Source organism: Aquarana catesbeiana, linkage group LG01 (genome assembly GCF_042186555.1).
Source record: "Aquarana catesbeiana isolate 2022-GZ linkage group LG01, ASM4218655v1, whole genome shotgun sequence".
Classification (NCBI taxonomy): Eukaryota; Metazoa; Chordata; class Amphibia; order Anura; family Ranidae; genus Aquarana; species Aquarana catesbeiana.
The window spans coordinates 960,320,258-960,347,294 of NC_133324.1; the positions used below are offsets into that span (position 1 = coordinate 960,320,258).

At 38.0% G+C, this 27,037-nt stretch overlaps 1 protein-coding gene across 1 annotated transcript; it reads left to right on the forward strand.

Annotated features, from left to right (window-relative positions):
- Positions 1 to 1,095: 1,095 nt before the first annotated feature.
- LOC141128613 (serine/threonine-protein kinase SBK1-like) lies at positions 1,096 to 13,699 on the forward strand. Its single transcript, XM_073616006.1, has 5 exons — positions 1,096 to 1,194; positions 9,471 to 9,639; positions 10,333 to 10,535; positions 10,834 to 11,328; positions 13,658 to 13,699. The coding sequence occupies exons 1-5, from the start codon at positions 1,096 to 1,098 to the stop codon at positions 13,697 to 13,699; spliced, it is 1,008 nt and encodes a 335-aa protein (XP_073472107.1).
- Positions 13,700 to 27,037: the final 13,338 nt, after the last annotated feature.

Consider the following 27,037-nt stretch of genomic DNA (forward strand, 5'->3'; position numbering starts at 1 on the left):
ACCACCGCTTCAGGTACTGCCAACCCACCTGGCTGCATCTGCCTCTTTCATTAGCCCTCCAGGCTAACTTCTCCACAGCAGCCTACCAAACTGACTCTCACCAGCCCACCCAGCTGACTCTCACCAGCCCACCCAGCTGACTCTCAGGAGATCTCCTAGGAAAGGTTGAAGACTTAAGCACAGCACAGTCTTCAGGCAGAACTGTCTAGATGTGGCAGTCTTCCCTCTTATTAGCCCCCAGTAGTGGTGACCTACTCACGCTCTCCTCTCTCCTGCTCCCGTGTCTCCAGGAAGGGCTTCCTCAGAGTGTTATGGCAAGATACTTCCAGCACCTGAGCCCCAGCCCAAGGTCACCCCCAGACTAGGGAGTACCCCTCAGGGCCTACGACAGCCTTCACAGAACTATATCTTTCACCCGACTCTCCTGCTGGCATGGCCCATGTCTATTTAGGAGGTTGATGTTAAGTGAAGATTGTTTACCCCTAGAAGCAGTGTATGCTTCATGTACTAAAGGTGTGGGATATCATTTTTCATTTAACTTTTGTTTCAGGAGGTGACCTTGTGACAAGTATTTGTTACGTGTACAATTATGTTTAAGTCAATGAAAATGACTTTTTGGGATGTTGGCTGTCCACATAGAATGGTAGTAGCTATGGAATTGTAGAAAATAATTATCTGTGGTTGTTTTAACAATTGTTTGCATATATAGTCTGCTTCGCATGGCACAATTTTAAATCCAAAAAGGTCAGATTGGATTGCATACAGATGTAAATGAGAGGCCTAGGGTGTTTGGAGTTCCAATATGTAAAAGATTTCTCTACCAAGAATCGCAGGCCATCTCAAATGAAGATATCATCAATAGAACAAATAAAAAAACAAAAGACTATATTTCTTGAATAGGGGTTGTTGTTCCAGATAGACTGGTGTTCCTATAGGTACATGGTCAAATATGCATAGCTAGGGGCAAAATTTGCCCCCATAGCTGTGCCCTGTATTTGTAAAAAATAGTCACCTTATAAGGAAAATTAGTTGTGTGTAAAAACACACAAAAAGATAAGTGGCTTTGGGCTTGTCTGAGATTTGAGTGGGTCTTGGATGAGAAAGTATTGCTCTGCTCTACGTCTGAACTCATGGGTGATTGAGGTATATAGGGAATCAACATCAAGGGATACCCACAGATATGGTGGTTCCCAGGTATGTTTTCAAGATGTCTACAAGGTGGATACCATCATATGTGTTTGTGTGTGTTCTATATATACACACACACAGTATAACAAGTGTTGAGGGTGGAGTGCACATGCTCCAATGTAGCAGTGCTAAGCAATCAGACCCTTCCACAGGCCATATATAGAGAGAAAATCAGATGGGATTGCTGCACTTACACATTATTAGAAAAATTCAAATTCCATTCAGTGTTAAAAACATGATAGTTTTGGGCTATACAGATAGCGCCCTTCAGAATAAGACACATGCAATGATAGTGATCTTTACAAGCTTATCTATCTATCTATCTATCTATCTATCTATCTATCTATCTATCTATCTATCTATCTATCTATCTATCTAGTTATATATATGGTGGGAAGATTTAGCTCGTGGGGATCACCTTTTCTGAAGGACAGCCAGCAAACGGGCATTTTCTAAAAAATCTGGCGGATGCCAGGTTTATTTACAAGGATGTTTGCAAAATAAAAATTAACAAAACAGTAAAGTAAATCCTTGCCGTCCAGCGCTAACTAAACTGTCTCCTCTCTAGACAGTGCAGGGCTTGTCCCGTCACCCACAAAATATGCGGTAAAGCAAACCTTATAGTCCAATAGCCAGAGCTCCTCTCATTCAGGTTCCTTCCTGAGACTCAAAACCAGAGCCTTGTTGAGCTCTCTTCCTGGTTTTTTAAAGTCTACCAGGGTGTGGGCTCAAGTGGACCAGAACATCCAGACCAGAATCTAGCCTGTCACATAGGCTGGAAAAACCCGGGCCGGATTCTGATTCAATCCCTTACAACAGAACAAATGTGAGGTGAAATATAGCGATTATCCACTATATCGCCTCACATACCGTCACTATTTATATATATATATATATATATATATATATATATATATATATATATATATATACACACACTCTTCTCTCATATGGGATTATGGGTCATTCAGGTGCTATCGCCTTTCTCATTACATTCGATATGCACTAAAGAAGAACAAACACAAATAGTGAATGTATGTGTGTATATATATATATATATATATATGTATATATATATATTCACTATAAGGGTTTGTTCTTCTTTAGTGCATGATTGATCCCATATGAGAGAAAAGTGTGTGTGTGTGTGTGTGTGTGTGTGTGTGTATATATATACTTAAGATCATTGTACGTGTCTGATTCTGAAGAAGGACACTATCGGTAAAGCCCGAAACCGTTATGCTTTTAACACTGAATGGAATTTGAATTGATATATCTTTCTAATACATTTTAAGTGCATCAATCCCATCTGATTATACATATGTATACTGATAGGTTCTGGGCCAGGAGCTGGAGGAAGTGACGCTTTCCTTGGCTTCAACAATGGGACAACAGCTGGGGGGGGATTTTGAAGACTTTTGTGGATTTTGGGTAGGTGGTAAATATAATGCCCTGTACACGGATCCGTGGGAAAAAATCCATGGATTTTGTTGTCGGAATGTGTGATCGTGCGTACGGGGCATATGGCATACTATAGCATTCTATTTTCAAAAAAGAGACTCCTGCCTTGTTGATGATGCCCTCACTTGGTGCATTGTTGACCAATGTTTATGCTTCCTCACTATACTGGGATAGGGTATCATATTGTAGTCAAATATAGTTGTTGGTATCCAATATTAGATTATATGTGCTTCTTCAGGGTTTGATCCCTGTCTTGTACAACAATCCCTCCACTTTTGTCAGCTGGTTAGATAATGATACTGAAATGATTAGATAGACTGTTGAGAGCTAGTTTTTCTTTTGGGGTGAGATTGGAATATGCAGGAGAGTGAGTAGAAGTTTGTAGGATCTCAGAGTAGACCTCTTGGTAGAAATTTTGCATGTAAGGTCCCTTCACATGCGTAGGGTTAAAGATAGATTTAGTTCTAATTGCTGTGTGTTGTACTGGAGGAGAGGTGTGAGTAAGGCTACATACACTTAATTGTCATCTGTGTAAAGGTCCTCCAAGTGCACTAGTAGGCACGTAGAATCTCGTGAATTGTCATGTGTAATATCAGTAGTGATTAGGTCTATACCAGGATTTGGCTTCTTTGTTATCAATCTTCTTTTTATTATTTTTTTTTTTTAAAAGACAAGTAATACACATCATACCATCTTCAAAAATACATACATTAAAAATTCCTTTTACATAATAAATAATCTTAATGATACCCACTTCCTCCTGTTTCTATAGAATCATCTAACTAAATTCCTATTATTCATACATACCTCAAAACATGCATTTCCTATTGCTCATACATACATCCAAACATTCAAAAAAAAAAAAAATTCCCTCCCCTTCCTTTTTTTTTTCTTTTTCCTTTCCTCCCCCTTCTTCCTTCCCTCCTCCTCCCCCTACATACCCTTCTTATCTTATCTGTTTTTCCATATATTCAATTTTGTTAATTTCACACATCCATTCCAACACAGTTGGCTTAATTTTTTTTTTGTTTTTTTTCCAATTTTGCGCTATAATTGTTCTAGCTGCAGTTGTTATGTGGTGAAGAATATCTATTTTGATTACCCTTATTGTATCTGATGTAAGGGAAAACAACGAGGTGCTTATATTTGGACTCCTTTCTACTCCTGACACTTTCTGATATATCTCAAATATTTTGTCCCAGAAGCTCCTCACTCCTTGACAACTGTACCATACATGATCCATAGTCCCTCTTTCTACCTCACATCTCCAACACGTTTCTGTATTAACTTTGTTAACTATATTTAAAGCTACTGGGCTCCAATACCATCTCATTGCGATCTTATAATTTATTTCTTGATATTTATTTGCTATAGATGATTTATGTATTATTTCAAAGATGTTCTCCCATTCCTCCTCTGATATAGGATTTTCTATTTCCTTTTCCCATTTCTTCATTCCTATTAATTCTCTAAGGGAACCGGAGGGGAGTAATACGTTATATATCTTATATATCTGATCATTTTTAGTTGGTTCTTGTTCCTCTACTAATATGTTTTCAAATTTTGTTTTTGGTCTATTTATCAAAGGTATTTTTAACTCAATGAATGTCTTTAATTGATAATATTGTAACCATTTGCTTTTATATTCAGACCCCAAGTCCTGCAATTTTTGGTAGTTTACCATCCACTAGGATCTGTTCCACCCTTGCGTTCTCCAAAATATTCCATTTTAAGTAATTTGTGGTTTCTAAAGCTGGCGAAAATTCAGGGTTGGAGAACAAACGTGTCATAGGACCAGTCATAGTGGAAAGTTTCCCCCTTTTTATTATAGTATCCCATATTTTTAATGTAGCATTTACAAAAATTGTTCATTCTTTTTTCTTTGGTCTTAAATGGGGTTTAATCTAAGGCAGGAACCTAAGTTGTGGTCCTATTAATTCCTCTTCTAGATTTACCCATTGTTTAGTTTCCTTATTATGATGCCAATCAATAATGGTAGTTAATGATGCTGCTTGTAAGTATTTTGTAAAATCTGGTAATGCTAAACCTCCATTTTTTTTTATTTCTAATTAAAATTTCTCTCTTTATTCGAGGGGTTTTATGAGCCCAAATAAAGCTCACTATTGCTTTTCTCAGTTCCATCATCAGTTTCTTAGGAGGGACTAGGGGAACTGTTTGAAAAATGTATAATATCTTTGGTAATATATCCATTTGTATTATGTTAATTCTTCCCCATCCATGAATATGTTATTTTATCAAATTTTTGTAATAATTTAATTACTTTTCGGATCGTTGCATTGTAATTCAACTCCTGTAGTTGATTCAGGTCCTCATGAATAAATATTCCTAGATATTTAATTGCTTCTTAATTCCATTTAAATGGAAAATCTTTTTGCAAAAGTGTGTATGTTTTTTTTCTTAATAATGATATATTTAGTACCTCTGATTCATCATAATTTAACTTTAAAGTTACTCAATTCCCCAAATCTTTTAAATTATTTTATTAAGTTTGGAATTGTTATGATAGGATTTGTTACATATATTAACAAATCGTCTGCATATACGGCCGACTTATATTCTATATCTTTGATCTTTATCCCATTAATATCCTTATTTTTTCTTATTGCCGTGATAAGATGTATATAATAAAGGGGAAAGGGGACATCCCTGTCGGGTTCCATTTGATATTTTTATATATTCTGATAATATTCAATTTACTCTTACCTTAGCTCTTGAGTTGGAGTACAATGCAAGGATCCTACTAAGCATTTTGGGACCCATTCCTATCTGGATTCGTGTTTCCTCCAAGAACTGCCATCCCACTCTGTCAAATGCTTTTTCCGCATCAACGGCCAGAAGACATGGCGGTTCTCTGAACATATTCCACCAATGTGCAAATTTTTATTATATTATCCTAGTCTCTTCCCTTCGTGAACCCAGTTTGAGCTAGGATTTGGCTTCTTTGATATTGTAATAACATTACAATATCAAAACAAACAACTTAATACTTTTTGCTAGAAAATTGCTTAAAACTCCAAAACATGATATATATATATATATATATATATATATATATATATATATATATATATATATATTATACACACTGTATAATGAGATCCAAAAATCTAGACAATGGAGGTCCCTTCCTATTCTGAGATTATCATGCAAATTTGGCATTTCCTGAGGGTCTCAGATGGACCCCACCAGTCCCAACAATGCAGGTTGGCTGCCATAAACATGATCATTGTGATGGAAACCGTAGTGGCAGCCACACCTGAGCCAGGTATTCTACCTCCTCTTTAACATATCAATTCACTAGCCCATGACCATTGAGATGATCCTTTGTGTCCAGGGTGTGACAGTTCTCTCTATTTTCTGTGGATAGTCATTGTCAGATAGTTTAAGCAAAACTAAAATTCTATTTTTAGTGAATAACACAATCTCAGTTGTATTTTTTAAATTATCCAAATGTTTAAATGGTTGCCGGTTTATATTTTTCACTACATTTTAGATTTTCAGGTTCTTCTTTTAGTGGCCATCTCCATGCAGTCGGCATTTCTGATGAACAACATGTGACATAAAGAGGAAGCTACACAGCAAGCGTATTGCTTTTATACAGTCTATTCAGGCTGGTAAAACTTTGAGGTGAGGAGAAGTAAAACAAAATATGACAAGATGGAATCAGATTCTCTATATAGAATGAGTCATTGTGACTTCCTTCTTGTAAATATGAGCATTTTTATTCTACTTGAAGCAAAGCTAAACACATTTGTTTGAAAAATAAATGCTAGCAGGTAGGTTTTAATGTCAGAAGAGACACCATATAGCTCTTGTGCAACGGAAGCTCTTTCCTTGTCTACTAGATTTATTTTCTGAATTGTACACTGACTGCCATACAGAACAACTCAACAAGCAATCTCTGCATAGCAGGAATAGGTGCCAAAACAAAGTTACATCAAACCCAGCCGCTAAAGACTCTGGACCCAGAAGACTGGAAGAAGGTGGCAATAGAGCGACTAGGTGCAGCATGGACATCATATTTTTTCTATAATGTGCTAAAATAATGTGCTTACATGACGTGCTACATTATAGCAAGAGCCATGTGGTCCCTTATGTTTAGTTTTATTTTAAACTGATCACATATAATGTATGTTTCTCCTATATAAATGTATAAATACATTTTTGGATTATCCAAACCATCCTTTCTCAAACTCTTCAAAATGGAGGAACCCCCGAGATTACTTTACAAATCTCAGAGATCCCCTTCTAAAGACTATTATATCCAAAGCTCTGTGTACATTAGTGTGATGGTTGGTGGAATAAATGTTCCCTATATTTGTAGTCAGTGAGAAGAATCTTCCTTACAGATATCTAGAAAGATCAATGGTGTTGGTTGCTACTCAATCATCAAAGTAGAAATTCCTTTTTGGTCAAGGAACCCTTAGCAACCTCTGGAGGAACCTTATATATACATGGAACCCTGGACATGAAAAGCTGATCTAGACTAATTCTCTTCTTGTGGGAATTAAGTTTCCAGCAGTTAAAGAAATCCATAGTTTTTGCCAATGAGTTCATTCTGTAGTGAAACTATGATTTAAGGCTTCCTAATGCCATGGCAAACTCTACTGTTGTGTTAATGGTTTGAATAGTTATGTATAAACCTTTTTTTTTTTTTTTTTTAATGGATATTCAGAAGCAGCAGCATTGTTAAAAGGTTGTTGCTTTTGAAGGCGCTAGCTAACGATTTTTGCCATCCTTGTCTCGATACTTAATTTGTCATTCACCCAGAACATCATGTCAGTATGATATTTTCTATTACTAGCTATACACATAATTGTTCGAGGTCGGTGACTAACTAAGTAATGAAGACATAATCAGGATGTTTGGAGATGAATCTCTAGAAAAATGCCCAGACATGGCAGCTCCAATAGTCCAATCCTGACAGGTCCTTTTAATCTTCATAAATATATTTTTATATTGATATAGCAATTTTTATTTTTTATTTTTTTCAATAAAGTCCATTTTTAACTAAACTTATTGGTGTACAATATTATTAGAAATAAGACATAATGGTACAAAATAACCCGCAAGAACCTATACAGCCAATGTTACATTTCTTTCTCTATAAATATCTGGTTAGTACGCCATCATGTATTAGATACTCAAACTAGAATTAGATAAAAAAAATAAATAAAACCAAAAATTACCATTTTCTAGTTAATATGGTGGAAAGTTTAAATTTAAATCTCAAAAACTAAAAATTTAAAAGTTTTAAAAAAAAATTGGTTTCAGCGTGTTTAATTTTATCACCTGTTCTGTAGAAAAACTGTTTATATGCAAATTGGCAAAAACAATGCGAGGTTATATACACAGCATTTCCATCAGAAGTCAGCCAATGGAACTCCTTCATTCTCTGCCTTCCCCGCCCATCTCCCTTATATAAAGCGGAACTCTCCCTTCTCTGATCAGTGACTCTACATTCAGAGATTCCCATATACTGATCTATTACAGCCTAGCTGGAGATTTGGTTGTCCGGTGTTGAACTGCAGAGGAACAGAATTTTCAGAAAAATTAACCCGACTATATCACCGCTGAATACCCATAACATTAAGGTAAGGAACTTTCTAACCAATCATTGGATATTTATTATTTATTGAACATTTTGATAGCAATTCTAAAGAGATGTATGAGGTGTATGTGAAAAAATATATAAAAAACTATATAAGAATTCCTGAGAAAATGGGCAATGGGTTGAGGTTCAGGATAAGATAATATGTAATACAATGTATAGAAAAGACAGGATAGACATTGGAGGCTTGCCATGATCACCCTGATGAAAAAGTTGTTAGTAATATGGAATATGTAATAAAAATTGAGGCTGTAATTTGTATGACGTAATACAATGGGAAACAGATGAGTTTTTCTGGCCAAGTAATGTATAATTTATATAAGGCTCCTCTTACAAGTATATTCCAATCTGTACAAAAAAATGCCTTGAAAATGATTAAGGGTGCCTGAAAATTGAGGGATGTGGAAATTGAGTGTTTGGTTATTGTGGGTCATTCTAGGACTTTAACGTTATGGGGAGAATGATTTAAGTGTCAGTAATATCTTCTGATGGCCTTTAGCATGGCCTCTGCTGTCTTCTATTGAGTACAAAATGTGAAGCAACCATTTCCATATTTTACATGATAGTTCTGATGAAAATTACACTTCCTATCTGGCTGAGCTCTGTGTTCATCCTCCTGACTTTCTATAATGAAACTGAAACTCTGCATAGCTGGTGGGCAACAAGAAAGCAGGGTATCTTTGTAGGTCATCCTTATGGTATGTTTAGTCATTTAATGACAGAATCTGCCAAAAATATGAAGGTCACCAAGCTGCTTCTGGCAGCAGATACACCACATGTTTCCTGAAGTACACTTCAAGATAAAGTGAGTCTTTTGACCCAGTTCTAGAGAGCCCCCCCCCCCCCCCCCCCCATGCACACATACACAATTGAACTGGAAGCTACTGGATATATCCTGCTATTTATTTATGTATTATATGTCTTGGGTTTTCCTTTTGTTTTTGGTACTTGCTCAAGGTCCTTTAGCTGTACTAAATATATTTCTGTTGTGTTCAATCTCTATATTTAGTGTCCAACTTGTATTCCCAAATATTATACATGTAGATATGGTGGTCTACTACGCATTTTGTTTTTATAGGTTTATAACTGCAGGTAACAGTATTTATATTTGACACATTTCTAAAGTTTCTTTTCAAAGGTTTTTTTTTTTGCTTATTAATGTAACAAGTTTTAATGTTTTACTCTGCAGGACACTATGGCCTCTGCTGACCATAATGTGGAAGGTCTTCTGGATAGAATGGTGTCTTTCTATGCACAAGAACTACAGCAGATCGACTTTGAAGAGTACTTCCTCATTGAGGAGGAGCTTGGAAAAGGCAGTTATGGAAATGTATTCTTGGTGAACGACAAGCAAACAGGTGAGTGAATTAATCTAGCCGCTATTTCAGTATCCTCTGTATATATGGATGTAAATTCAATCTGCAAGATACAGGCTTTTTCCAGAGGTCACTAGCTGTAGACTTTGTTTAAAATAAAAGGAGCAATAAAGTATATTCACTGTGCAACACTCATAATAAAGAATAGCAGGTAAATGCAGTGAGCAAATATGGCCCATTACGTGAAATTATTACATCGTTATGAATAGAAAATGTTTCAAATATTAATGTTGGAAAAATTATTTAGAGACTAAATTATTGGGCTGTTTCTTGGGAGGAGTTATGCAAATATCAAAATGTCTTGATGGGTACATATCTGTCTGGAAGAGTGGGCTTTCCTAGATGGACCGTATTTGTATGCAGAACACCATAGATTATGATCACATGTGATGTTAAGTCCAATGAATAAAAGGAAGGGGTTGGGAACAGTCAGACTGGGGATCATATGATGCTGGATGTCCTCTAGTCAAGAAATGAGGTGGGCTCTATCTGGAGAAGTTCTTGTACAGCTGAGTGCTGGTAAGGCAGTAGTTTAGCTTCCAATGAAGCATGGTGCAGTCTCAATCTGGCAGGAACATATCTTCTTAAAATATTGAATATTTTCAAGTTAAAGATATAAAAATTACCAATTGAACATTTCTAGTTCTTGATCTAAGTTATTTCATTTTTTCACAGGTCAAAGAATGGCAATGAAGGTTATGGATAAGGACAAAACCAGTCAGCGGTCTTTCCTCCATGAATTCAGTATTTCATATTTACTGTCTTCTCATCAAAATATCATCGGATGTTTTGGCTTCTTCTTCTCCACCATTGACTATTTTGTTTTTGCCCAGGAACTGGCACCTGTTGGAGATCTGTACTCCATGATCTTTCCAAATGTAAGTACATTAAGTTGTAGGAATGGCCAATTCTTTATTAAATTCTTTTAAAAAAAAGTTAAAACTAATAATTTGAATTTCCCATCACTTTTTCTAAATGTCTTGGTGACCACTGTAATTAAGACAAAGCAAATCTCCCAGGGGGTGACACGTTCAACAATAAAATCCAACCCTAGCCTAAAATAAATAAATGAAAACCTTTATGGCCATACATGTATGCTTTTAACTGAATCTTTATTCATCCTTATATTCTCCCCTACTGTATTTAACATCTATTATGTTTTTGGATTTTTTCTAGGTGGGAATTCCAGAAGACGCAGCAAAGAGGTGTGCTGTGCAGATTTCCAGTGCTCTGGAATTTATATCTGAGAGAGGTTTTGTACACATGGACCTCAAACCAGAAAATGTTCTTGTTTTTGACCAGGACTGCCATTGTGTCAAGATCACGGACTTTGGACTCACTAAGGTCACAGAGACAGTTATTAGAGCAAGATGTGGAAGCAAATCTTACATGGCCCCAGAGATGTTTAACCTGAACATTTCAGATGGACTGGCTGTAGATGGCAGCCTTGATGTGTGGGCATTTGGTGTTGTCATTTACTGCCTAGTCACAGGAGACTTTCCATGGCGGGTGGCCATGCTTGATGATGAATCATATAAACAGTATGTTGACTGGCAAAATGATTTCCGGGAGGTTAATCCTCCAGAAACATGGGAAAAGGTTCCTGCTGGCATACAAAGAATGTTTTTGGATCTTTTGGCAATTGATCGCGCCAAAAGAAGTAAAACTTCAGTAGTCTTAAAATACCTGGGTGAAAGATGGAAAGAAGAAACTCCAGAGTTGACTTTAACCACTTACCAACCCGGCCATTTCTGACCCTTCACTCCTACATGTAAAGATCATCATTTTTTTTTGCTAGAAAATTACACAGAACCCCCAAACATTATATATGGTTTTTTAGCAGAGACCCTAGAAAATACAATGGCAGTCATTGCAACTTTTTATCTTGCACGGTAGCAATTTTTCAAACGCGTTTTTTTTTTTTGGAAATGCTTTAAAAAAAAAAAAAAAAAAAACAGTAAAGTTAGCCCAATTTTTTTGCATAATGTAAAAGGATGAATTTGCGCCGAGCAAATAGAAATCTAACATGTCATGCTTCAAAATTGCACACGCTCGTGAAATGGTGCCAAACTTCGGTACTTAAAAATCCCCATAGGCAATGCTTTAAAATTTCTAACTGCTTACATGTTTTGAGTTACAGAGGAGGTCTAGGGCTAGAATTATTGCTCTTTCTCTAACATTCGCGGCGACACCTCACATGTGTGGTTTCAACACCGTTTTCATATGTGGGCGGGACTTATGTATGCGTTCGTTTCTGCGTGCGACACTTTTTGAAAAAAAAAAATTGATCACTTTTATTCCTATTACAAGGAGTGTAAATATCCCTTGTAATATGAATATGGCATGACATGACCTCTTTACAGTGAGATATGGGGTCAATAAGACCCCACATCTCACCTCTAGGCTGGGAAGCCTAAAAGCAAAAGAAAAATAAAATGATCACAGATTCCCAGCCGAAGCGGCACCCTTTTTTTGAATGCAGAGGCTGGGCTTGACATTATAACATCACGCCCGGCCTCCGACAATCATAGAGACTCTGGCGACCATCTGGTCTGCTGGAAATCTCTATGGTGGACATCCGGCGCCGGCGGATCCGTTCTCCGACTCACCGATTGCAGAGGTGAGTCGGTAGAAGCACCGCAGGGTGGCAGGAGGTGGGGACATCCCCTCTCGCTGCTCGTAAGAACGACCAAGCGGCTGACCCGCTGCTATGATCGTTCTTATGGTGTTGGGTAATCGCCGGCTGAAAATGACTATCTGAATGATGTCTCTAGCTGCAGGCATCATTCAGATATACCTCCACAAACCCAGGACGTCCTACGGTCAGCAAGTGGTTAATACAAGAGGAGGGGGGTTCCATTGAAAGGATTTCTTCAGTCCAGTCTGAGCTGACATTGGCTTCCCACCTGAACACGTCACAGAGCAGTGTATCCATCTCATCAACTATCAGCGCCTTGTCTTAGCTTCTGACCACAAACCCCTCTGGATCTCAGTCTGAGATGATTCCAGAGCCACAGAAGGACAACATGTCAGAATCACCAATTTATGTTTGATAAGGAATATTGGTGAGTGATGGCTCGTCTGAAACATCATCACATAGGTTCAACTTTTCTCAGGTATGTGACTTTCTTGGGGAAATAATTTGATCATAACATTCTATATGTATTTTGTAGTCCACTCCAACTTTTAGGACCATGTCACACTAGCAGTTCTTCAATAAGTGTGTAGTCACTACTCTTGTCTATATCCCTACTAATATTCCTGTGTTACTAAAGGCTTGGAATCTTCATCCGAAGCATATAGTGAGATTACTTCTTTTTTTGGAAATAGATCCCTCTGTCCTCCTCAGTTGTCCCTCTCTGCTGTACAGATTTTCAAAGAAATGTACTATTTCACTACAAATAATGTTGTGGCGGAGTAAATCTTTCATCCAGCGATTAAACTATTGCAAACATGGAACTGGCACATTTTATACATACATACTTTGTGCTATTTGTCCTTCCCTTTCATCTCAGAAAGTTGGGAGATATGCCAATGACACATATAACTTTTGTTAGCCATTCTCAGAGTGGTGGGGCTAAGCCTTGCAGTTAAGATTATTAAAGCAAAACTAGAATCAAGTAGGTTGATATAAAAGGTCTTCTAGCTTACAATGGTAATAGCAGAACTCTTGTTGGGTATGTTCTTATCATTTTGTGATTAATTATTTTAAATGATTTACTGATTAATTTTAATATGACATTGCCAAGAACAATTTTTACATATTTGGTGGAGTAATTCATAGGAACTTGAGTTTGTTTTTTATCAATCTAGAAGAGTAGAACTAGTAAAGGATGGTTTCTTTTTGGATGATTTAGGTCTCTATTCCTTTTTGTTTATTGTCTCATTAACTAAGATTAGCTATTCCAGGGCTATTTTCTAATTTACACAAAACACCTATGTAGTCAGTGTCTGTAACCTTATAAATGTTTAGCATTTCATATATCATTATTTACTGCAGGATAGTCAGTCATTCTATGAGGAAGAAATCTTTCAGAACTGACCATGTGCATTTTTTAATTAATAATTATATATCCATGTTTGCTGCTCACAGATAATTTTCTTTATTTTACTCCAACAATATTTCTTTATATTTTTTAGATGACAAGTCTGGACTATTTCCAGGGGTTGAACAAGACCCCTGCCTGGTACATGGGGGATGTAACTTGTACATATATAAGTAGTTACTCCTCCTGTGCACTGGGTGGTGCTCTTGAATTTTCTCCATACACAAAAATACCCGCTGATCCTGCCAGAAATGCAGTGAGCTCCTAAATTCCTGTTTGAACTGACAACTCTGGAGGAGTTATGCAATTAGGAAAATGTCTTGATGGGTGGATGTCAGTCTGGAGGAGTGGGTGTAAATATTATCTATATATATTTTTTTAAGTATATTGAGAAGATAGTGTGTTTTTCTTTTCTCCCCTTTCTCTTTCCTTTCGAGCCCTTTCATACTGACAGCGCGGCACTTTTCCGTCATTTTAGAGGTACTTTTCTGCCACTAGCGCCGCACTTTTAACCCCCGCTAGCGTCCGAATATAGGGTTAAAAGCGCCACTACCACGGCACATTGCAGGGCGCTTCGGCGCGCTGCCCATTGATTTCAATTGGCAGGGGCCCTTTAGGAGTGGTGTATACATTGCTCCTAAAGTGCCCCAAAGATATGCTGCTTGCAGGACTTTTTTGAACGTCCTGCCAGTGCAGAGCCCCAGTGTAAAAGAACTCGGGCTTTCGCACTGGGACTGCAGGTGAGGCATTTTTCAGGCGCTTTACAGTCGCTATTTTTAGCGCTAAAGTGCCTGAAAAACGCCTCCAGTGTGAAAGGGTCTTATTAAATCTTTTTTTTCTAGTGAATGGTATTGTGAAAACCTCTTCTAGGTAAAAGAAAAAAAAAAAAAAAACACACCAAGGTCCTGCAAGGCCTATATGAAATATAAATTGCTTGTGAAATAAACAATTCTGTAACTCCTCCTGTACAATAATAGTGTGGGTTACTGTAGATGTGAGATTCATAGGGAGGTTGAATAAGATAGAAGAGGAGGCAATATAAATTGAAATCCCAGTCTACAGTATAAGGCCAATGAACATATAGCCACTCTGCATCCAAATGACCACCCACAAATTAAAAATAAATAAATAAAAAGAGTAAAGGTGGTGGGTAGTGATGAACCAACCACACCTGGGGGGTGGTTGAACAGGGTTCGGTGTGCCTAATTTGAACCCCTTTGAAGTCAATGGGAGCCGAATGTTAAAAATACATTTCTTGATATTTCCTGACCTAATAGGCAAGAGAATGTCAAACAAATGAGATGGGGGTTGGGCACTGACCTTGGAGACATGTACCAAAGCAATTTTTTTAATGCCATTAGTTGCAGAACTGGGCACTGCCCTTAGGGACATACAGCAAAGAAAAAAAAATCTAAAAATTCAATTTGGTTGGGAAGAGCTTTAATAAACGCTTATTTAAACATTACAAATGCAAACCCCCCATTTAACATCATGTCTGGGGTTGTGTTACCACAAAATCCCTTTAATCCAGGACACATGTTAATTGAACAGGTTCTGAGGCTGATTTAATGCAGATAAGGCAACAAATGAGTTTAATTACCACCTTAATCAACCACAGAACCTGTGTAATTATTGTGTGTCCTGGATTAAAGGGATGATGTGGCAACCCTAGTCTGGGGGGTGACCTGACCCTGCTTGTGAAGTGTTGTATCTGTACAATGTATGCAACCTACTACAGGAACACCGACATTTACAAAAAGAAAGCACGTTTTAATTGTAGGAAAAGATGATTGTTCCCAGTAGCTTTGTTCTGTTTTCAACCACTTTGTACCCGGAGCAATTCTGACACTTCTCCTAACATTTAAAAAATCATCATTTTTTTTGCTAGAAAATTACTCAAGACCCCCAAACACACACACATACATATATATATATATATATATATATATATATATATATATATATATATACCGTATTTATCGGCGTATAACACGCGCCGGTGTATAACACGCACCCAAGTTAAGGAGGGAATTTTAAGGAAAAAAACTTTTAGGAGTAAAGTATAAGGAAGAAAAACTTACATTAAAATGCCCATCAATGCAGCGTTATCGGTGTCCATCTGCAGCCTTGTCAGTGTCAGTGCAGCCTTGCCCCAGTGTCCATTGCAGCCTTGTCAGTGCAGCTTTGCCTCAGTGCAGCCTTGTCAGTGCAGCCATGTCAGTGCAGCCTTGTCAGTGCAGCCTTGTCAGTGCAGCCATGTCAGTGCAGCCTTGTCAGTGCAGCTTTTCTCCAGTGCAGCCTTGCCCCAGTGCAGCTTTGCCCCCATGCAGCCTTGCCCCCCCGTGCAGCCTTGCCCCAGTGCAGCTTTGTGGGATCGCCGTGATCCCTGCCGTCATACACAGCCCTGTGTAAATTTAAATATGGCGCCGAGACTGCAGGGACTCGGCGGAGCGCTGATACACATAGCCGAGAGTCCTCGGGTTTTCTCGGCGCCGCTTACAGTCCCGCCCAGTTCCACCCTTTGGGCGGGACTGTAAGCGGCGCCGAGAAAACCCGAGGACTCTTGGCTATGTGTAGCTCCGCTCCGGCGAGTCCCTGCAGTCTCGGCGCAGTATTTGAATTTCCACACGGCTGTGTATGTCGGCGGCGATCGCGGCAATTGCCGCGATCGCTTCGATCACACACAATTGGGGGGGGGGGTCGGCCTATAACACGCACCCACGATTTTCCCCTGATTTTCAGGGGAGAAAAGTGCGTGTTATATGCCGATAAATACGGTATATATATATATATATATATATATATATATATATATATATATATATAGATAGATAGCAAACATTTTTGGGAAAAAAACAATTTTATGCATAAAAAAAAAAAAACAACTCTAAAGTGAAAGATAGTGCTAGGCCGAGTAAATAGATACCTAACATTTTAAAATTGTGCACACTCCTGGGATGGGACCAAGCTTTTCTACTTAAAAATCTCCATCAGCTACGCTTTAACATATTTTACAGATTACAAGTTTAGAGTCCCAGAGAAGGTCTAGAGCTAGAAATATTGCTTTAATTCTAATGTTTGCAGCGCTACCTCACATGTAAGGTTTGAATGTAGTTTAAGTGTACGGGTGCAACCTACGTATGCGTTTGTTTCTGTATGCGAGCACACAGGGATGGCGGGGGTTATTTTTACACTTTCCCTTTTAATTTTTACATTTTTGATCACTTTTATTTTTATTACAAGGATAGTAAACATCCTTTGTAAAAGGAATATTGCATGACAGGTCCTCTTTATGGAGAAATGTGGGGTCTATAGGACCCCACATCTCTCCTCTAGGCTGAAAAGCCTGAGATTTAAAAAAAAAAAAAAAAAAATTAACAAAAAAAGACAGTGTTTACATTTGCTGGCGCCGGAAGTGACGTCATGGCATTGCTTCCAGCCCCTGAGAGTCATAGAGATGACGGGGCACCATGTGGTCTTTGGTCAGCTCTATGGTAAACTTCCGCAACTGGCCGGTTCATTCTCTGGCTCGTCCATCGCACGGGGGAGATGGAGAAGCACCAGAAGGCGGTGTGGGGGGGGACGTCCCCTGCCGCCACCTGTAGAAACAATCAAGCGGTGAAACAGCTGTTATGAATGTTTATATTGTGCAGGGAATTGCCTGCTGAAAAGAATAGCTGGATGATGGCTGCAGCTGCACCCATCATTCAGATATCACCACTTCAAATCCCCAACGTCATATGACGTAAACCCGGGTAAAGTAATTAAACAACTGGGGATTCCAGTCATCTATCAGACCCTATATAAGGATGGAGATGTTAATGGGAAGCCCCACAAAAAACACAGGGGTCTCCCCCAATTTATAGCAGACCCTTCAGTTCCTGCCTCTGGGATATACATAAAGTGCCGCAGCGGCGCTGTCATTTACTAAGGAAAACTGTTGCTCAAACCAGCAAATGATATGTGATTGACCTCTGCATTGTGTTAAAGCATAATGACCCCTCCAAGGGTCTGCTGTGTATTTTAGGAGGCGTGTTTGAGTTAGAGGTGTCTGTGTGGGTTTTGTTTGTTTTTTTTGTTTTGTTTTTTTAAATAAACTGCCAATGAATGTCCTTTTGTTGGAAATTTAAACGGTATCATGTATTCTTTGTAAATTTCTTTGTAAATAGCACATCCTACGATGAGAATGAAAAAAAAATGCCTAGGACCCCCCCCACCCCAAAGAAAAAAAAAAAAATTTTATACTTACCTAACAGTAATTTTCCTTTCCTGATGCAAGCATGACAGCATATACGTGTGGTTAGGCTCCGCCCCCTGCCCCATCACAGGACCAGTTATACTATAATACTATACTATATACAAGCCACATTGCCCCGGCACCCCCCAAGCCATCGAAGAGGGCCCCCCCTCACCTACCTTCCACCCACCAGACTGGATAAACGCTATGAGGTGCCGCGTTGCACTTAGAAGCCCAGAAAGAAAACACACAGGAATTGAATCCACTGGATGTGACGTCGGCAACCCGGAACTCAAGCGGACGCTTAACCCGGCTGTGAATGGAGGGCTATGTAGCCCCGGACTCCTCCCACAGATCCAGCCTGGCCTCCAGCCAGCCTTTCAGCATAGTGCACCCCCTTAGGAGCCACAGATAAACTGGAACCCCCCACTCCTGCACAGCCAGGCACACTGAATTTCACAGGCACTCCCAGGAAGATTCAGAGAACAGTCTGTGACTTTGTTTTTGTTAATTATTAAGGGTTAATAACTTGGATAGGGATGGGAGATTATGGGATGCCCACTTGAATTCAACAACAAAACTTAAGGGACATTCTTATTTTATACATGTCTCTATATACAGCTCCAACTTCTTTCTTCAACACACACTTGCTTGTTCCAGCTATGTCACTCTATGATGATCTGACAGCCTCCAGTCAAATGTAACCACAGCCCCTTACAGGCAGGGACTCGCAGCCCCTATGAGTGTAGAACAGTGGAGTGACACAGCTTATACTTTCACATCAATTCCTTTCTGTGGCCACTGATCCCAGCACCACCGCTTCAGGTACTGCCAACCCACCTGGCTGCATCTGCCTCTTTCATTAGCCCTCCAGGCTAACTTCTCCACAGCAGCCTACCAAACTGACTCTCACCAGCCCACCCAGCTGACTCTCAAGAGATCTCCTAGGAAAAGGTTGAAGACTTAAGCACAGCACAGTATTCAGGCAGAACTGTCTAGATGTGGCAGTCTTCTCTCTTATTAGCCCCCAGTAGTGGTGACCTACTCACGCTCTCCTCTTTCCTGCTCCCGTGTCTCCAGGAAGGGCTTCCTCAGAGTGTTATGGCAAGATACTTCCAGCACCTGAGCCCCAGCCCAAGGTCACCCCCCCAGACTAGGGAGTACCCCTCAGGGCCTCCGACAGCCTTCACAGCACTATATCTTTCACACGACTCTCCTGCTGGCATGGCCCATGTCTATTTAGGAGGTTGATGTTAAGTGAAGATTGTTTACCCCTAGAAGCAGTGTATGCTTCATGTACTAAAGGTGTGGGATATCATTTTTCATTTAACTTTTGTTTCAGGAGGTGACCTTGTGACAAGTATTTGTTATGTGTACAATTATGTTTAAGTCAATGAAATTGACTTTTTGGGATGTTGGCTGTCCACATAGAATGGTAGTAGCTATGGAATTGTAGAAAATAATTGTCTGTGGTTGTTTTAACAATTGTTTGCATATATAGTCTGCTTCGCATGTGTTGTGAATTCATGAAGAAATATATTTTATATTTACGGGCAGAAACATGAGAGATGCTTAGGCCTCACCAAGTCAATGAACTGTGATGCTAAATAGTTGAACTGTTGCCCTCTTGGGGACTTTTAGGATAAAATGGATATTCTCATGTTTGACCAAGCCTGTCTCTACTACCTCAAATATTCAAGACTTTTACAAGCATGTATTGTAAAGGAAGCTGTTGGAACAAAGACTATTCCTGTCACAAAACAAGGAGATATTTACATGGTATTGTGAAGAAACAAAAGCTGCCACAGGACACAAGGTGACATAGACTTTTCTAGCATAGAGATAGCATCACTCATTGTGTTCGAGTGGAGAACTGTTTAAATAGCTAACACCTTGGTTAACAGAACCATTGTATGAACTTTTTAGGATGGTTTAGACAAACAAGTCAGTTCTAAACACCTAGTGAGAATGTTCAAGGTCCCTCTCAACACATTAGAGAAAGTTGAATATTGTGCTAGTCAAAAATAATATAAGGTATCAATAAGGTTATCATAAGTCATTTTAAACTATCTCTGACATTGTAGGTCACAGAGACATTATAATGTTGACGTCTGCGGACCCAACAACTTTGCTATGAAGAAAATGTATATAAAAGTGTGATTTTATAAGTAGAAGTGTTTTAAGTAACGAATTAGTATTAGGAAAAACATATAATCATGATTATAATCTTATAAGATTGTAGCCTACACTTAAGATAAACAAATGTTCAGTGGAGATACCAGAAGTTATACAGTTATCCATATAGACAATCATTTTTATGTAGTATTGATGAAATATATAACAATGTGTGTATTTCCTAGATAGACCAGTTTACAGATATACATTTATAGAGATACAGTTATATAACCAAGTTATGTAATGATGATTAATCAAACTTATACTGAGTGTATTTTACATTAGACCGAGTACCAGAATATGTAAAGGTATATACTTATCCTCACCATTATACACCTTATGAAAATAGGACGTATTAATTTAAAAGGAGGGACTCAAAACATGTGTGAGACACCTGGTGGTTGAAGGTGGTATTATTTGAACTCACTAAGTTTCCAGAGGAAGTTAATCATTACGTCTCCTAACCCAATGGGAAGTGAACCACCTCCTTTTGGGCAGAGCCATTATAATTTTTATGGTCTTATTATCTGAAATGGTATTTAGAGGCAAGGTAGAGGGAACCAACGGACCAACAAACGGAAGGAGGAGAGAGCTCAGGGGGAGAGCTCAGGGATCCACCCTGAGGGGGGACACTGGGAGACACACACACTCCCAGACTGACACTCATGCACTATGCATGAATACATATCTTTACATTCATGAGATTCCTCAACACCTAATACTTAGAACTCGGAGGTCACAAGAAGTAAATCCTCTTTAGGAGTATCCATTTTGAAACTACGGCAGCCATCTTAACTCTGGTAACTAGCCCATAGGAACTGCAGCCATCCTGGAATGGGTAATTATATCATGTTGATTTTATCTTGTATGTTCTCTCAAATATTGATATGTTCTCACAGATATTGATGTATTGAATATTATACAGTTGATAATCATTCTCCCGAATCAATAACCGCCTTGTAGATTTTTCTCTAAAGATTCAGATTTTTTCATTATATTTTTCTTTTTGCATAGTTGCCACATTTATTGACAAAGCAAACATCTAATTTATTTCACAATTTTAACCACTTACTTACCTGCAGTATAGTAACGGTTGCACATGTGAAATACAGATGTTCTGTTTAAGTGTCAAGTTCACAAGGTTATTGATTCTACCGAGAAGTTATCATGGTGGTATTAGGTCAAAGGGACGGTACGTGTAACGCAATCTGTATCTTAATTTCATGTGATTATTTGTGTTTGTTTACCAATAAAATTTCTATTTTGTGTGACCACACGTCTCCGTGAATAAGTTTCACAAGTATAGACTGTGTCATCCTGATTGATTTTGTATCTTAAAAATATCTTCGTTAAAAATTACTCAAGGATAATTATTGTGCGGGAAACCTGTCCTTAAAAAGGCACAACTTATTCTGACTGAAAATTCACGACACATGGCACAATTTTAAATCCAAAAAGGTCAGATTGGATCGCATACAGATGTAAATGAGAGGCCTAGGGTGTTTGGAGTTCCAATATGTAACAGATTTCTCTACCAAGAATCGCAGGCCATCTCAAATGAAGATATCATCAATAGAACAAATAAAAAAACAAAAGACTATATTTCTTGAATAGGGGTTGTTGTTCCAGATAGACTGGTGTTCCTATAGGTCCATGGTCAAATTTGCATAGCTAGGGGCAAAATTTGCCCCCATAGCTGTGCCCTGTATTTGTAAAAAATAGTCACCTTATAAGGAAAAATAGTTGTGTGTAAAAACACACAAAAAGATAAGTGGCTTTGGGCTTGTCTGAGATTTGAGTGGGTCTTGGATGAGAAAGTATTGCTCTGCTCTACGTCTGAACTCATGGGTGATTGAGGTATATAGGGAATTAACATCAAGGGATACCCACAGATATGGTGGTTCCCAGGTATGTTTTCAAGATGTCTACAAGGTGGATACCATCATATGTGTTTGTGTGTGTTCTATATATATACACACACACACAGTATAACAAGTGTTGAGGGTGGAGTGCACATGCTCCAATGTAGCAGTGCTAAGCAATCAGACCCTTCCACAGGCCATATATAGAGAGAAAATCAGATGGGATTGCTGCACTTACACATTATTAGAAAAAGATATAAATTCAAATTCCATTCAGTGTTAAAAACATGATAGTTTGGGGCTATACAGATAGCGCCCTTCAGAATAAGGTACATGCAATGATAGTGATCTTTACGCCTGGTTTCACACATGTGCGGTGCGAATTGAAGCTCAGGTTTCACTGGGGAGATAACAATCTCCTGTTCAACAGATTCATTGCGTTTTTGCTCAGGATTAGAGAGCAGGGAGAGGGGGAGGGGGGGGAGAAGGGGAGGTGTAGTGAGGAGAAAGAGAAAATCCTTGTTCAGAACGCAATGCATCTGCGAATCAGATGTGTTCCCATAGGAGATAATAGGCTTGCAGTTCGCACCGCAATGCCCAAAAAACGCACACGTTTTTTGTGCAATGCGCAGTGCGAATGCAACGCACATATGTGAACCAGATGCATTCATATGAATGTATTTTAAAATGTCCTGCGAATTAGATGCGGTGTAAGCCGCATCTAATTCGCATAGGTGTGAACCCGGGCTACAAGCTTATCTATCTATCTATCTATCTATCTATCTATCTATCTATCTATCTATCTATCTATCTATCTATAGTTATATATAATGTGGGAAGATTTAGCTCGTGGGGATCACCTTTTCTGAAGGACAGCCAGCAAACGGGCATTTTCTAAAAAATCTGGCGGATGCCAGGTTTATTTACAAGGATGTTTGCAAAATAAAAATTAACAAAACAGTAAAGTAAATCCTTGCCATCCAGCGCTAACTAAACCGTCTCCTCTCTAGACAGTGCAGGGCTGGTCCCATCACCCACAAAATATGCGGTAAAGCAAACCTTATAGTCCAATAGCCAGAGCTCCTCTCATTCTGGTTCCTTCCTGAGACTCAAAACCAGAGCCTTGTTGAGCTCTCTTCCTGGTTTTTTAAAGTCCACCTGGGTGTGGGCTCAAGTGGACCAGAACATCCAGACCGGAATCTAGCCTGCCACATAGGCTGGAAAAACCCGGGCCGGATTCTGATTCAATCCCTTACAACAGAACGAATGTGAGGTGAAATATAGCGATTATCCACTATATCGCCTCACATACCGTCACTATTTATATATATATATATATATATATATATATATATATATATATATATATATATATATATATATATATATACACCCTCTTCTCTCATATGGGATTATGGGTCATTCAGGTGCTATCGCCTTTCTCATTACACTTGATATGCACTAAAGAAGAACAAACACAAATAGTGAATGTATGTGTGTATATATATATATATATTCACTATAAGGGTTTGTTCTTCTTTAGTGCATGATTGATCCCATATGAGAGAAAAGTGTGTGTGTGTGTGTATATATATACTTAAGATCATTGTATGTGTCTGATTCTGAAGAAGGATACTATCGTTAAAGCCCGAAACCGTTATGCTTTTAACACTGAATGGAATTTGAATTGATATATTTTTCTAATACATTTTAAGTGCATCAATCCCATCTGATTATACATATGTATACTGATGGATTCTGGGCCAGGAGCTGGAGGAAGTGACGCTTTCCTTGGCTGCAACAATGGGACAACACCTGGGGGGGATTTTGAAGACTTTTGTGGATTTTAGGTAGGTGGTAAATATAATGCCCTGTACACGTATCCGTCGGAAAAAATCCATGGATTTTGTTGTCGGAATGTGTGATCGTGTGTATGGGGCATATGGCATACTATAGCATTCTATTTTCAAAAAAGAGGCTCCTGCCTTGTTGATGATGCCCTCACTTGGTGCATTGTTGACCAATGTTTATGCTTCCTCACTATACTGGTATAGGGTATCATATTGTAGTCAAATATAGTTATTGGTATCCGATATTAGATTATATGTGCTTCTTCAGGGTTTGATCCCTGTCTTGTACAACAATCCCTCCACTTTTGTCAGCTGGTTAGATAATGATACTGAAATGATTAGATAGACTGTTGAGAGCTAGTTTTTCTTTTGGGGTGAGATTGGAATATGCAGGAGAGTGGGTAGAGGTTTGTAGGATCTCAGAGTAGACCTCTTGGTAGAAATTTTGCATGTAAGGTCCCTTCACATGCGTAGGGTTAAAGATAGATTTAGTTCTAATTGCTGTGTGTTGGAGGAGAGGTGTGAGTAAGGCTACATACACTTAATTGTTATCTGTGTAAAGGTCCTCCAAGTGCACTAGTAGGCACGTAGAATCTCGTGAATTGTCATGTGTAATATCAGTAGTGATTAGGTCTATACCAGGATTTGGCTTCTTTGTTATCAATCTTCTTTTTATTATTTTTTTTTTTTTTTTAAAGACAAGTAATACGCATCATACCATCTTCAAAAATACATACATTAAAAATTCCTTTTACATAATAAATAATCTTAATGATACCCACTTCCTCCTGTTTCTATAGAATCATCTAACTAAATTCCTATTATTCATACATACCTCAAAACATGCATTTCCTATTGCTCATACATACATCCAAACATTAAAAAAAAAAAAAAAAAAAAAAATTCCCTCCCCTTCCTTTTTTTTTTCTTTTTCCTTTCCTCCCCCTTCTTCCTTCCCTCCCCCTTCTTACTTCCCTTTCATCCCATATCCTTCCCATTCCCCTCCAATTTTAAATACTCCATCAATCTATTCGATGACCAAAATTCCTCCCATTTTTGCCATATTTCTGGCATCTGACCCCCTACATACCCTTCTTCTCTTATCTGTTTTTCCATATATTCAATTTTGTTCATTTCACATATCCATTCCAACACAGTTGGCTTAATTGTTTTTTTTTTTTTTCCAATTTTGCGCTATAATTGTTCTTGCTGCAGTTGTCATGTGGTGAAGAATATCTATTTTGATTACCCTTATTGTATCTGATGTAAGGGAAAACAACGAGGTGCTCATATTTGGACTCCTTTCTACTCCTGACACTTTCTGATATAGCTCAAATATTTTGTCCCAGAAGCTCCTCACTCCTTGACAACTGTACCATACATGATCCATAGTCCCTCTTTCTACCTTACATCTCCAACACGTTTCTGTATTAACTTTGTTAACTATATTTAAAGCTACTGGGCTCCAATACCATCTCGTTGCGATCTTATAATTTCTTTCTTAATATTTATTTGCTATATATGATTTATGTATTATTTCAAAGATGTTCTCCCATTCCTCCTCTGATATAGGATTTTCTATTTCCTTTTCCCATTTCTTCATTCCTATTAATTCTCTAAGGGAACCAGAGGGGAGTAATAAGTTATATATCTTTGATCATTTTTTAGTTGATTCTTGTTCCTCTGCTAATATTTTTTTTCAAATTTTGTTTTTGGTCTATTTAACAAAGGTATTTTTAACTCAATGAATGTGTTTAATTGATAATATTGTAACCATTTGCCCAAGTCCTGCAATGTTGGTAGTTTAACATCCACTAGGATCTGTTCCACCCTTGCGTTCTCCAAAATATTCCATTTTAAGTAATTTGTGGTTTCTAAAGCTGGCGGAAATTCAGGGTTGGAGAACAAAGGTGTCATAGGACCAGTCATAGTGGAAAGTTTCCCCCTTTTTATTATAGTATCCCATATTTTTAATGTAGCATTTACAAAAATGGTTAATTCTTTTTTCTTTGGTCTTAAATGGGGTTTAATCCAAGGCAGGAACCTAAGTTGTGGTCCTATTAATTCCTCGTCTAGATTTACCTATTGTTTAGTTTCCTTATTATGATGCCAATCAATAATGCTAGTTAATGATGCTGCTTGTAAGTATTTTGTAAAATCTGGTAATGATAAACCTCCATTTTTTTTATTTCTAATTAAAATTTCTCTCTTTATTCGAGGGGTTTTATGAGCCCAAATAAAGCTCACTATTGCTTTTCTCAGTTCCATAATCAGTTTCTTAGGAGGGACTAGGGGAACTGTTTGAAAAAATGTATAATATCTTTGGTAATATATCCATTTTTATTATGTTAATTCTTCCCATCCATGAATATGTTATTTTATCAAATTTTTGTAATAGTTTAATTACTTTTCGGATCGCTGCATTGTAATTCAACTCCTGTAGTTGATTCAGGTTCTCAGGAATAAATATTCCTAGATATTTAATTGCTTCTTAATTCCATTTAAATGGAAAATCTTTTTGCAAAAGTGTGTATGTTTTTTTTTCTTAATAATGATATATTAATACCTCTGAGTCATCATAATTTACTTTAAAGTTACTCAATTCCCCAAATCTTTTAAATTATTTTATTAAGTTTGGAATTGTTATGATAGGATTCGTTACATATATTAACAAATCGCCGACTTATATTCTATATCTTTGATCTTTATCCCATTAATATCCTTATTTTTTCTTATTGCCGTGATAAGATGTTCCATTACCAATATATATAATAAAGGGGAAAGGGGACATCCCTGTCTGGTTCCATTTGATATTTTTATATATTCTGATAATATTCAATTTACTCTTACCTTAGCTCTTGAGTTGGAGTATATATATATATATATATATATATATATATATATATATATATATATATATATATATACACACTGTATAATGAGATCCAAAAATCTAGACAATGGAGGTCCCTTCCTATTCTGAGATTATCATGCAAATTTGGCATTTCCTGAGGGTCACAGATGGACCCCACCAGTCCCAACAATGCAGGTTGGCTGCCATAAACATGGTCATTGTGATGGAAACCGTAGTGGCAGCCACACCTGAGCCAGGTATTCTACCTCCTCTTTAACATATCAATTCACTAGCCCATTACCATTGAGGTGATCCTTTGTGTCCAGGGTGTGACAGTTCTCTCTATTTTCTGTGGA

What these genes read in the sequence shown, in the direction of transcription:
- LOC141128613 (XM_073616006.1), top strand. Translation starts at nt 1,096, where the DNA reads ATGAGAAAGTATTGCTCTGCTCTACGTCTGAACTCATGGGTGATTGAG. An exon ending in GGTGAACGACAAGCAAACAG is followed by an intron (nt 9,640 to 10,332) that starts GTGAGTGAATTA and finishes ATTTTTTCACAG; the next exon opens with GTCAAAGAATGGCAATGAAG. An exon ending in CCAAAAGAAGTAAAACTTCA is followed by an intron (nt 11,329 to 13,657) that starts GTAGTCTTAAAA and finishes TATTTACTGCAG; the next exon opens with GATAGTCAGTCATTCTATGA.